Source organism: Durio zibethinus, chromosome 9, assembly GCF_047325235.1.
Source record: "Durio zibethinus cultivar Kanyao isolate XHJ-2024 chromosome 9, ASM4732523v1, whole genome shotgun sequence".
Taxonomy (NCBI): Eukaryota; Viridiplantae; Streptophyta; class Magnoliopsida; order Malvales; family Malvaceae; genus Durio; species Durio zibethinus.
The window spans coordinates 26,574,210-26,587,047 of NC_143170.1; the positions used below are offsets into that span (position 1 = coordinate 26,574,210).

General features: G+C 31.2%; 1 protein-coding gene and 1 pseudogene across 5 annotated transcripts; one reads left to right on the forward strand and one right to left on the reverse strand.

Annotated features, from left to right (window-relative positions):
* Window positions 1-3,798: 3,798 nt before the first annotated feature.
* LOC111317694 (uncharacterized) lies at window positions 3,799-6,651 on the reverse strand (annotated as a pseudogene). Its single transcript, XR_002693511.2, has 2 exons — window positions 5,665-6,651; window positions 3,799-3,931 (listed from the first exon to the last, which is right to left on the reverse strand). The product of XR_002693511.2 is annotated as an uncharacterized LOC111317694 (transcript).
* A 2,081-nt stretch (window positions 6,652-8,732) lies between these two features.
* On the forward strand, window positions 8,733-12,459 carry LOC111312996 (uncharacterized). 4 transcript variants are annotated; one of them, XM_022913764.2, is made up of 6 exons: window positions 8,733-9,293; window positions 9,647-9,747; window positions 10,495-10,592; window positions 10,988-11,190; window positions 11,445-11,497; window positions 12,075-12,459. In XM_022913764.2, exons 1-6 carry the CDS (start codon window positions 8,915-8,917, stop codon window positions 12,096-12,098), a joined length of 858 nt encoding a protein of 285 aa, XP_022769499.2. In that variant the 5' UTR covers window positions 8,733-8,914; the 3' UTR covers window positions 12,099-12,459. The 4 variants fall into 4 exon arrangements, with proteins under 4 accessions (XP_022769499.2, XP_089622142.1, XP_022769495.2 ...); XM_022913760.2 differs by having other exon boundaries at window positions 8,748-9,293; window positions 10,982-11,190; window positions 12,075-12,230; XM_089766016.1 differs by lacking the exon at window positions 11,445-11,497 and having other exon boundaries at window positions 8,737-9,293; window positions 9,647-9,684.
* The last annotated feature ends 379 nt before the right edge of the window (window positions 12,460-12,838 follow it).

Sequence of the window (12,838 nt, forward strand, 5' to 3'; positions counted from 1 at the left end):
GTCCCATTCAAACTTAGGGTTGTCCTTACCTAGTTTTGGTTGGGAACTAAGTGAGTATATCACTTATAATTAAGTTAATGCAATTAATCAATTATAATTCAATATCATGTAAAATCTATAAAAAAAATTATGTAAAACCCATCGAAATATGTCTTAACTATTTATTTTTTTTAATATCTTTTTTACTTTTAACCTTTTTATGCATGGTGAATTATGCTTTTGTTTTTTCTTATAAGGATGATATACTGATCATTACATAACAAATACAAATGGCAACACCAATGTAAAATCTTGTAAGAATTCAAGTAGAAATGTTTGAACTTGACTCATTAATGTGTGGTGCTCACAACCTAAGAAATCAGTTGTTTGTTCTATAGTTACTAATCCAAGTCCCAAAGGCAGGGGTACACTGTGGATTTTTCCCAGTAAAAATGTCCTAACATTCAATGTTGATGGTTTGGCAAGACCCAAATTTGGCTCCTCCAGTTGGATTTAAAACCTTTTCAATTATGATTTTGCGTGTAATTTGTTTATATATATATATATATATATATATATATTTAAAGTGGTCAGGATTGAATTTTGATTACTAAATTAAAATTTTAACATTTTATCAATAAACTATAGAACTGTTAACACTATAATTTGCTTGGCTTTAGCTTTATCTAGTCTCAGTTTTTAGACTTTAATGTTTAAGGGACGAGACAGTGGTATTGCCTTATCTCTTATTAATGAAAATCTATTATTGGCTGAGAAAAGAAATTGGGTCATGCTCTCTTTACAAAACAAAACAATTGACTTATTATTTTAATTAAAGATATTAATTTTATTCAATGAATATTTTTATTTTTTATCAAAATGAAAATAAGAATGATATTATATTATGGGAATAGAAATGTGTATAATATTAATTTTTATTATATATAAAGATATAATACATGCATCGTACCTATACTCATACTCTATACATATTTATATATTTAATAAATAAAATTTTAATTAAATAATATAAATTATTATTTTAGATTAATTAAATTTAATATTATTTTTATTTAAAATATATATTAATATATTTATAAAAAATTATATAAATATGCAAAATAAAAAAACTAAAAAATAACTTTTAGTTTTTATTTTTTTTAAAAAATGTATGGGTGTAAAAATTATTCATATATATTAAATATCCACAAAAATAAAAATAAATTTAAATTCAAAATACCTGTAAAATATAATTTCAAAAATAAATATAATATAAAAATCAAAAAATAAAAATAAAGAATATTTTACCCGTCCTAAACCCTACCATAGACATCTCGTTTGTACTTGTTCTTGTGGGAGTAACAGTTGGCATGGTTGAATTATATCAAGAAAAATTATACATGGAGTAACAGTTGATATATATATATATATATATATATATATATAGGTACGATGGTTGAATTAATGGATGAACCAACCACTTGGCAGAACCTAAATAATTGCTCAAAGGGTACCAATGAAAGTGGCCTGAATCTGACCATCAGTCTGCAGATGGAAGCCATTAGTGTTTGTGTAATAAAAACTCAGAGGGATCCAATCAAAGTGGTTGCCCCCAAGCATGTGCTCATCATTTTCCACATTGTATGGCAATTACATTTGAAGATAGTCCTACTATAGTAATCACTACTTTGTAGATCATATTTCTTTGTATGCTTTTTAGCTTATAATATGAACTGATTTTTAGTGATGAGTTATCCTACTAATTACTTAATGATTTCTCCAACCCCCACCTTCTTCCACTTACACTTTCAATTCTTTACATATCTCCATCACATGTTATATTAAGAGACTAAAAATGGTCCAGGCTCAGACACAAGTTGGTCTGCTCTAGGTTTGGCTTTGAGTTAATTGGTAATGGATAGACATGGACATGGTAGACTATGGGCATTGGAGGTTTGAAAATGTTAGGCATGCCCATAAAGGCTAGAATCAATTTGAGAGATAGAGAGAGAAAGAGAAACAGGGTCTACCACAAGAGGTCAAATCATGTGGTGGTTACTTAGCCACTTTCTGTGAACCCTAAACTATGACTAACTATGGCTAGGTTTTCCATAGCTAAACTCCAAGCACAGAAATCATGAGCAAGCTCACCTAAAGCTCACCAGCCACACACGAAATAACAAACGCATAATTCACTCTCACAAAAATCCTCCAATGCTTCCTGCATATCTATTATGTTAATTTTATGTTCTTTGTCATCATCTTCAGGAGCAAGTTGTTCTTCCTATTCCCACAAAACAAAACAGATGCATAAAACAAGAAGCAAATGAGCTACATGCATGCCTCTAAAGTCAAGTCTAAATAATTTGGTCTGGCACTTCATATTGTGCTGGTAGCTGACAATATCATCATGGAAGCTCTAATTAGATCCCTGGAAAAATTTTTTGAAGATGAATCTGAGAAACTTCAATCATATAGAACTGCTAGATTCATGAAGACCAATTAAACAAATTAATTCTGAGTTCATAATTGAGTGAGTTAGATATTTGGTAACAATTGGGAATTTAAGATTTTTTTTCTCGAGTGTCCATTTTTTTTTTCAAGATTCCAAGTGGATTACTTAATCGATCAGTTGGTACTGATAGAAAGAAGACCTAAATTTTATAAATCGTTCAATGGGATAATGAACAACCATTTCCCCACCAATTCCAAATCTATCACGTCAAGCAAAGTGGGGTGTGAAGTCAGAATAATGTCCATGTCCATGTCCTTGTCCATGTATAGGCTGGCTGGCTGATCACTAATATTATTGTTGTCATCATGAACTCGATCTTATATATCTTCCATTTCAGGCTGCATATCCTGATCACTTCAGTTGTATCAGGCATGCGCCTTAATAATAACAGGCAAATCTAGGTCCCATACGTCCGGACGGCTGTGACAGACACCCTTGAATGATTCTCAGATGTCGTTATTATATATTTAATGACAAGATACGATATTTCTCATGTAAGTATCAATTCTCAGTTTCTATTTACAATTCACTAGCTGGTATTGCACTTACAAGAAATCAAAATAATGGATAAAATATCTTCACATTTATTTATTTATTGGTAATAAATCTTTCACATATTTTTGATCAAGGAAAAAATTTTAACTTCACAGATGGGAGAGTGACTGTAGAAGTCTTAGTTTGAAGAAACTACATAGAGGCCCAATCATGAAGAGTGGCACACTGGGCCTTGTTTTCCCGTTAGCCTCTGAAGTGAACAAACGGTACTAAAGCATATTAACAAATAAGCTTGAGCACAGAACACAGATTGATTTAATTCATAAATTAAGACACTCAGGTTGAAATCCAAGACCGCTGAGTGCCCCTACAGTCAGAACCGGAGGGGAAGGGTCCAATGTAGTCAATTGTTTTAATGTAAAAATAAAAATAAAAATATTTTTCAATTATGACAATCAATTGCTTTTGGTGAATCAATTGACTACCATATCCATTACCACTGTTACGTTTACATCTAAACATATATTTTTATTATTGATTGTAATCTCATCGTTAAAATATTCAATCTTAATGCTGATTTTAACCAAATCATTTTATCTCACCAAACTTGTAAAACTGAAACAGATAAATGATCTCCTCCATCTACCTCAGAAGACTGGGAGTCGTTACCACAAGAAAATGAAAACTCAGTGCAACCTGTGAAAGGCATAAGGTCATCTCATTCCATTGCAAATCAACAGAAACTCCACCTAAGATGGAATGTTCGTGAACCATTCATATCCAGCAAAATCATCGAGTAACATGTTTTGTCAGAATGGGCCGTCTGTAACACAACTCTTTTAAAAGTGACATTTGAAGCAATCCAAAGCTTACTGCTGGAAGTCCTTTAGAACTTAGAAGTAGCTGGAGCTGCAGTAATTAAGTGCCTTACATATTGCTGACCTGGCATTTAGACTTTCAAGTTCCATTAGGGGGATTCAACGAAATGAAAGAAAACAACGCATTTTGTTTACAAATGAATCAAAAAGAGGAACAACAAGAGTCCGGGTTTACCCGTCTTCAAACACATTTTTGAATCATTTTATGATGCCATCCAAACAAAATAAAAAATTATAAGCAAGAACAATACATGTCTCTCAACTATAGCTAAATGATCATTTAAGCAACATCTAACATTTCTATTCCAAGCATGCATATGAAGCTAACAATCATGTAAGAAACTCTCAAAACTACACTATAGTCAGCATCTTGCATTTTCAAAGAGCCCATCAAAGAAAAAGATAAGGGATCTTTGCAAAGCACTATATTGGCAATACTGATTAAAAGCATAGGATTTCTTCGTATTAAGCTCTACTTCAACATATATAAAGAATAAATGAGCACAACAGCAAAAGGTATGATTGTTTTGAAAAATCCATAACATATACAAAGAATAAACGAGCACAACAGCAAAAGGTATGATTGTTTTAAAAAATCCATTGGATCAACAGAATGGTTAGAAAACAAGTTAAGGGGCACCTGAGGAAGAAAATAGAGGGTTAATGAGGCAGTACAACAACATTTACTGCCTCCTTATTCTAAATCAAAGGCCATGAGAGGCATGCAGGAGCTAACTTGATAAACAAAGCGGAAAGGCATCACCAAAAGAGATACGTAACTTTCTCAGGCAAATTAAGCTGCTTGTACATTAGCATTTACATTTCAGATTACATAACAAGATCCATATATTTTCTTCCGAGATCAGCTACCTTAAATAATTTCCAAATTTGCAGCACATTATAGCACAAAAGAGAAAAGAGCTCGTTTAAGTGCTAAAACAACAGCCAACTGTAAGACTTAAGGCGCATACTTCTTACTCATGGAAAACCTATCCAAATTAAACTAAAACTGTTAAAATCTCCAAGAAAAAAAAAAAGTTAGTAATTAAGACAATTTAAAGGCACGCTTCACCATTCTATTACTTATTTCCATCAAAATATGTTTCCGAAACACTTAAAAGGAAGGAAAAAGTGGCACACCATGGTCATTTACTCAGACAGAAACACACACACACGTGCAGACACAGTTTTTATCCAAAATTCTAAAAGAATTGGGATTTCTCAAGTACTTATCAGTTTAGATTAGGAATGTCAAAATTATATGTTGTTCAATCTTTGATGCAAAGCTCGTAACAACAAGGCTAGCAGTAAACCAAAAATTCATACTTAAGCTTTGCACGAACTGATACAATGCTAGCATTAAACCAAAAATCCACACCTAAGCTTTGCAGGAACTGATGCTAAGTAATGTTCACCTCTAAGTTCTAAAGAAGAACCTATGTCATAATTTTTCCTTGTCACTGAATTATAAAAGTCATCAATCCAGAACTGCAAATCACACTCTAAACTGAGAGATGGGGCAAAACGTGCATGATACCTTAAACTGAATTATATGCCTAAATAAGAAGCAAGTTACCATTTATACACAAATTACATGCACCAATAATTATAGAAAAGGAAGCTGTAGATATAGCTCTCACTTAGGCCAGAATCAAGTACAACCATTAAAATTTTCGTGTAATTTGCATTTTAATTTAGGCCAAAAATTAATGGTACTTAAAAGCAGCAAAAGCAACCATTTAGTTCACATAATGTTGAGATTTAATAATGGTTCACAAAAAGAAAAAGATTACTTACATTGATCGGAAGAATTTTCAAGAAGAATCACCGCCTCCTCTTAATTGCTGCATTGCAGTGTACAATTTCTGTTGATGCCAAACAGCAGATACACCCATCTCCTTGAGATCATCTAGAGTAAGCAGAGGTAGATTTTCCTCATCAACCTCATGCATTTCAAAAATACCAGCATACCTGCCAAATCCCAGGTCCTCCAACCATCTTCTGACACTAGTTACACATTACACGTGGATCTCGTCTGGTCTCAGACCTCAGCAGATTTAAGAAACACATTATTTCATTCATGACAACCAACCTTCCAACAATCGTCAGCATTTACATGTTGCCAACTATCATAACAAGGTTCATCCACATCATATTCAGAAGCATATTTGCTGGTAGACGGTGTTTCATGATCTGATATGTCCTGAAAACCATTAACAGGGTAATAATCTGCACAAGCATTTGATCTGATTCCCATGAACTCTATCTTACCATGCTCTTTTCTATCTTCACTGCTAAATGGAGGGCTATGTTTAGAACTCTAAGTCCAAGCACCGCCAAACACACAATTATTGCCTTCCTGCTCTGCCCTCGCCGCTTTATGACCCTACTCTTCTTAGTTATGTAACCAAAACTTAAACTACACTTCATCATGTCAATTTCATCGGCACTAACCAAATCAAAATACGAAGAATTCGGGTTCTTATTCTCTCTATTCTGTTGCAAATCAGCTGATATCATCGGGGAAACACCATGGTCAGATATCACGAAATCTGGAGAGTTTCCTTGAGAAAACCCAACAGCAATAGCAAATTCATTTTCTTGAGGACTGATAAAATCAGGTTTCCATCTTTTATGTACCAAACTTTCCTTAGTCTTCTGAGAAAACCCACATGCAAAAGCAGCGGATAAATCTCCCATTTCCTCTAATCTAACGTAGATCGCCTTTGTCTTTTTAAAATTATGCTTAAGATCAACATTTTACACCAAATCCTACTTTTTATCGAACCCTAACAACATAAAAAAAAACCCACAAAATCAGCCTAAAATTAAAAAACAAAATTGTAGGAAACAAACAAAACCCAAATAAAATACCACCACAAAACAACCATTAATCTCCACTAAAATAATGTAAAAATCATTAAAACTACAACAAATTACATCAATATTCGGTAAATAAAAACAGTAGAAATAATAATATAAAGCTGAAATGGATAAAGTAAAAGTGAAGAAGTGAACCTGGGAAGAGAGTAACAGTGACAGAAACGTTTGAATTTTTGCAAGTTTCCAAAATTGGAATATTCGCTGGGTTGCTGAAGTGGGCAGCCTAAAACAACAAATATAATTTATTTATCCATAGTGAACAGAAAGGAAAGTGAATGAAAGTGTGTTGGTTTTGGTTTCTTTGGGCAGGGAAACCAAGAGCAACACCTGAAAGAATTAAAAAAAAAAAAAAAACTATTGGAGAAATTTATTATACTTGTCTTTATGCAACATAAGTTCAGATTTTAGATTCGTGGACACATATTAATGGAGGTCAAACTGAGTTGTGTAATAAGTTTGGAACTTCTTGTCCTTTTCTTTGACACGTGGCGATATGTGGAAGAGAAAGAAGAGTTTGAAGTTTTAAAAGTTAAAATTAAGGATGTAAATGATTGATTAATTCGTATAAATTATTCACGTTTAATTTGAATAAAATTTAAATTTGATTTAATTATTATTAAATTTAATTTAAATTTTAATAATATAATTTATCAAAAAATTTAAATTTAAATATTTTTATATTTGATTTAAGTAATTCATAAATTTAATTAAATTTTTATATTTAAATATATTTTTATTATTTTAATTAATAAAATATTTCAAATTAAGCTTAAATTTAAATATAAATAATTAAATTTTTATCAAATATAAAAATTAAATTTATTTTTATATATTAATCGAATCTAATTAAATAAATTTAAGTAATTTAATTTTTATTTTTAAAAAAATTTAAATTAAAAAAATAATATTAAATTGAATTCAAATCTAATTTTAAATTTTTAATTTTCAATTGAGTTTAATTTAAACTTAAATTCGATCGAAACTTTAAAAAAAAAATTTTTTTTTCTTGGAAACATTAGGCTGTAGAGTGAAAAGGAAAATTAAAAATTGGGCGATGCCGTCAAGAGTGTTGCCCTAAACCCATTTGAACAAAAAAAATAAAAAAAGGAAAAATTTTCATTGAAGTTTTCAATGAATTGCACGTACACAACAGCAATCCAACCTTAATCGCTGCAAAGCCGGACGCAGCATTCTTTGCTACTTTCCATCTCCAAATTTAGACAAAAATTTTAAATAGAACACGAAAATATTATTTAAATATAATATAAAAATATATAATTAATATAATTTAAATTTTTAATAATAATTATATATGAATTCAAAAATCACCGTACCTTTCTAAATTCATACTTGAAAATACAGAATCTTCAGGAAGGTCATTTTCTACCCAAAATTACAGCAAAATGATAAACTATTTGTATATTAATATTATATAATATTAATATATCATAATTCTTCACATCGTTAACTATTTTAATATAATTATTTATTTTTAAATTTTTTAATAATTGTGTAATAATTTATAGTGCATTTAACAATGTATAATATTATATTTATGTATCAAAATATAAACTGTATATTTATTTTTAAAATATATTAAAATTATTTTTTATGAAATATTTTAATGTATAATATTTATACACAAATAATATATTGAATATAAATAAAGTTAACAATAGATTAAATCGAGATAAATTTTTGTTTGTCTTGAATTCGATTCGATTTTATATTTATTAAACTTGAATTCGATCCGATTTAAAAATTTTTATTTTTTTCATACTCGAATCTGATCCAATTCGATATTATATAAATCGTATCTGATTTGATTCGAAATTAATAAAATATTATTTTTAAAAATATAATATTTAAATATATAATTATATAAATATATATAATTAATTAATTAAAATAATAATTTTTATATAATATCAATTTGGCTTGCTAATCCTAAATATAAATTCATAAAATTATAAGCAAAAGCTATCTATTGGAACATTGACATCAAAAGATGACCAATAAAAAATTAGAAAAAAAAAATCTAATAAAAGTCATTGCAGGCGTGTACACTCAAATTCTGCCCTTCCATTTGAGTTCTAACCATCCCAACGAAGAAACCAAAGCAAGAAGGTGTTGAGACTAGGATTTGGCTTGGGCTTGGACGGAAATGGATATTTGGAACAAGGCGCGAAACTTCGCGGAGGAAGCAGCCAAACGTTCGTCGGAGCTAACAAAGGAAGCTGCTAGGCGATCGTCGGATCTGACCATTGGGTCCACCAAACTCGTTGATATAGTAAACGAGGCTACGAAACGGTCGAAGGAGATCGCGGTTGAGGCGTCGAAACGAGCTGACCAGATCAGAGCCGAAGCCACGAGGCGAACCGGCCTCTTCAAGTCGTCGCTCGCCGAAGGGATCGCGCCGCCACAAAACACGGAGACGCAGGTGGAGCAAGAGAAGGAACTGGAGAGGTTTGGAATTAATGAAGAATTAAGAGATTTTGTCAAAGGGATAACTTTGAGCACCTTTCAGGATTTTCCTTTTCCTGGTAAATTCTTCGTTAAGTTTTGTTTGGATGCTAAGAAAAAGTAGGCAGTGGGAAACTGGAAAGGAAATTTGACAGCTTGAAAATTCAATACTATGATTGGTTACTGAGAAAATTTAGGAACTGAGAAAGAAATTCTAAATTTTTATTATGTTATATGCAATGGCACAAGCTTTAGGCTTAATTCATATGTTCTAAATTTAGATTTTTTTTTTTTAATTAAAAATGTTGTTTCTGAAGTGTATTTTTGGAATTAGGTAGTTCAATTGAGTTTTGAAAATGGAAAAGGAAAATTGGAGGCTTTCTTTTATCTGCCTTTAACCCTGAGTTTATTTGATGAGCTTTTCAATTTGCAGACGATTCGCCCATGTCTGATGTTCCCATAGTCTCAAATGTAAGGCAAGATCTTACGGAGTGGCAAGAAAAACATGCCAATCTTGTACTTTCAACAGTTGAGGTGTAAATATATATGTTGATTAAAATGTTAATTGTTTGTAAATAACATTAAGAACACTATATTCAAGTGCTACGTAACATGCATATAATTGCATTTGATTACTTTCCATCCACTTATTTATTGGTTTATCTATTCTTAGTTATGCGCAATGTATTGGAACCAGCAAATTTTCTTGCATTATCCATGTAGTCATATACTTTCTAATTTGATGAAATATAGTAATAGAAAGATGGTAGCTAGAAAATTCTAGAATCCTTAGGAAAAGAGTTCGCGAGATCTTGAAAGATGTTGTCCAAGAATAATGATCCTAAATGCAATCCTGTTCACCTAGTTAAAAATGCAAATTTCCTTTTTTCTTTGTTCAATGTTCTGTTACTATCGTGGTTTATATCAAACTTCATAACTGCGAGAGTATGGTGTTTTGCTTCCATTTTTATTGGATATATGGCCTTTTGTTGGAACTTGGAAGTATAACATTCAATGAGGTTTGAATCATATCCACCATTCTGTGATGCTAGCTCTTTATCTGAAATTTTTAATGGAATTTCTATCCTGAATACTTCATGGACAAATTGACCAGTCTAATGTGTATTTGTTTCATACAAACTATGAATGTAACTTTGTATTTTTAGCATGGTAACCATGATCATACACGCATAAGCATATTGATATTAGTTGTTAGTTGCAGTAACTAAGTCTACCATTCCTTAAGAATATTCTTTTATTTTCTTTTATGCTATATTCCAGGAAATTTCGAAGTTAAGATATGAGTTGTGCCCACGTGTTATGAAAGAAAGGAAATTCTGGAGGATATACTTTATACTAGTAAACAGTCATGTTGCCCCGTAAGTAATCTGTCTTTCAATTTTAAGCCTCCATTTTGTCTTTTCCTGAATTTAAAAGCTTCATTTAAATGAGCTTCTCTCAATATATTCATATTCTTCCTTGAGCTTTTCCTTTCTTTAATGTTTGTATTTTAAAAATTTACAAAATTTTGAACCAAAAATAAATAAATATAAAGTTTGACCGAATTATGATTCTGCCATAAAATAGTTTAGCCTTTAGAACACAGTTTTTAATTCATTTAGTGTTGATTTCTTTTCAATTAACTTTTCAAATTCGTTAAAACACATCCTTAGTCAGAATTAATTGTACATATCCTTAGTCAGATTTACTTAGGTTATAGTATTAATTGTTCTGTTACTAGCAGTAAACTCTGCTAACTTGTGGTTAGTTATAGGTACGAGAAGCGATACACGGAAGACATTGAGCAAAAATCTGTAGAACAAGTCATAGATGAAAAAGTGAAGGAATCTTCAAATGTTGAAATGACTTCTAACTCACAAGCAAAGGAAACCAAACAGCATAGTAAATATTCAACCTCATCTACTGAACAAGACCTGGATGCATTTCTTTTGGGTGGTGACAGTGATGAAGGCCCTGGTACAATATTTCTTTCTTTTTGTTCCTTTTTTTCTTTCTTGATTCATTAAGGTAGCTTGTTAATTGTCCTTATTCCTGCAAATTTTTTTCTACATTAGAGTCTACGTCACTGTTTTTATGGTCAAGTTTTATTGATATACTTTTAAATTGGTGTAAATGAAAAATGACTCTTCCAGATCTTTTTTAGTTTCTTTTTTTTTTTGTGTGTGTGTGTGAATGCTTTGAATATGCTAATCATCTGACTGGTGCTTCAGATGACACAGATGAGGTTTTTGATGATGATTTTGATAAAATGGTGGACAGTTCGGTAAGCACAGTTCTGTCTCATTCATCATTTAGCTGGGTATAAATTTATGGACTAGATCTTGTTGTTTCATATCTTTGTCAGATTGCATGCAGTAGATTGGACTTCTAAAAGTGAAAATGAAAGCTATTCAATATAAATGACTTCATATCCTTAAGTCAGACTTTTACTCAAAAAAAAAAAAAAAAATAGTGAGCTTGAATACGATGCAGTGTGATTTCTACATTTTTGTAGCTTCCTGATTTTACGGTTCTACCAGTTTTCCATTTTAAGAGAATCATTTTACCATTTGATAACAAAAAAGTAAACAAATAAAGGGATGCAAGCTTCCGAGAACAAAATGACCCAAAATTGATTTTACCTGATGTACTTTTATCAAGGACTTTATGTGATGGTGCATGCTTGTGCTATTGGACAAATGTATCACAACATATTTGGTTTCCTTGCATTTCGGTTTTCCTTCCAACCATTATCATTTTGATGTGTCAATATGCTCAAAGCTCATTATCCTAGCTAGGAGTTTCACAATCTTTTAAATGAATGTAATTACATTTATTCTAAAACTAGCTGGAACATCCAGGATGATGAGAAGGACAAATCATAGAAGATCCAGAAACTGGTCCCAACATGGTGAATCATTGCTATCAGATCAGAAGGAGGAAGTCTCCATGTTGTTAGTTAAAGCATTTTCCGTAGAACAAAGAACTAGCAGGTAATTCATAGCTCTCTGTCTATATAAGAAAACATCGGTGTTTCTTTTTCTGTCACATTCTTTCTCTTTTGGTAAGGAGGTGGGGGTGACAACTTGGTTGTGTTTTAAACTTCACCCACAGAAGCTCTGCTTTAGTAAATGTAATTTTCATTTAATTTATTCACATCTGCTTCTTCCTGTAAAGGCAGAGTTGTATAACTTTTAACTCATTTTCTCTCCCTTCTTTTATGTATATAGAAGTTAAGTTTTACAATCAAGGACTATAGTTTCTCTTTGCTATTCAATGAAGTCTAGGATTAGAAGAATTACGCACCTTATTTCATAGGAAAGGAAAAAAAAATTATGGATTTGAACATTATTTCATTAATGCTCAAATAACCAAATTTCATAGGACAAGAAATAAATTGGTTCTTTTAATTTTACTTTTTATTGGACCAAAGCAATAAAAAAAAGTGGTCACCAATGAGCTGTTAGTTCAGTGAGTATATTTCAAGAACTTCAGGAGATTAAAAAATAAAGTCATCCAAGTGTAAGTGTCACGGACCTAAGGAAAAGTCCCGAATCCCACATTGAACATAATAGGAGGGTCACTGGGGTATAAAATGGTTCACACCACCTCTTCCTTGTGAGGC

Coding starts and splice junctions, on each gene's coding strand:
- LOC111312996 (XM_022913760.2), top strand. CDS start 8,915: ATGGATATTTGGAACAAGGCGCGAAACTTCGCGGAGGAAGCAGCCAAA. Junction 10,593..10,981: donor GTAAACAGTCATGTTGCCCC/GTAAGTAATCTG, acceptor ACTTGTGGTTAG/TTATAGGTACGAGAAGCGAT. Junction 11,191..11,444: donor TGACAGTGATGAAGGCCCTG/GTACAATATTTC, acceptor CTGGTGCTTCAG/ATGACACAGATGAGGTTTTT.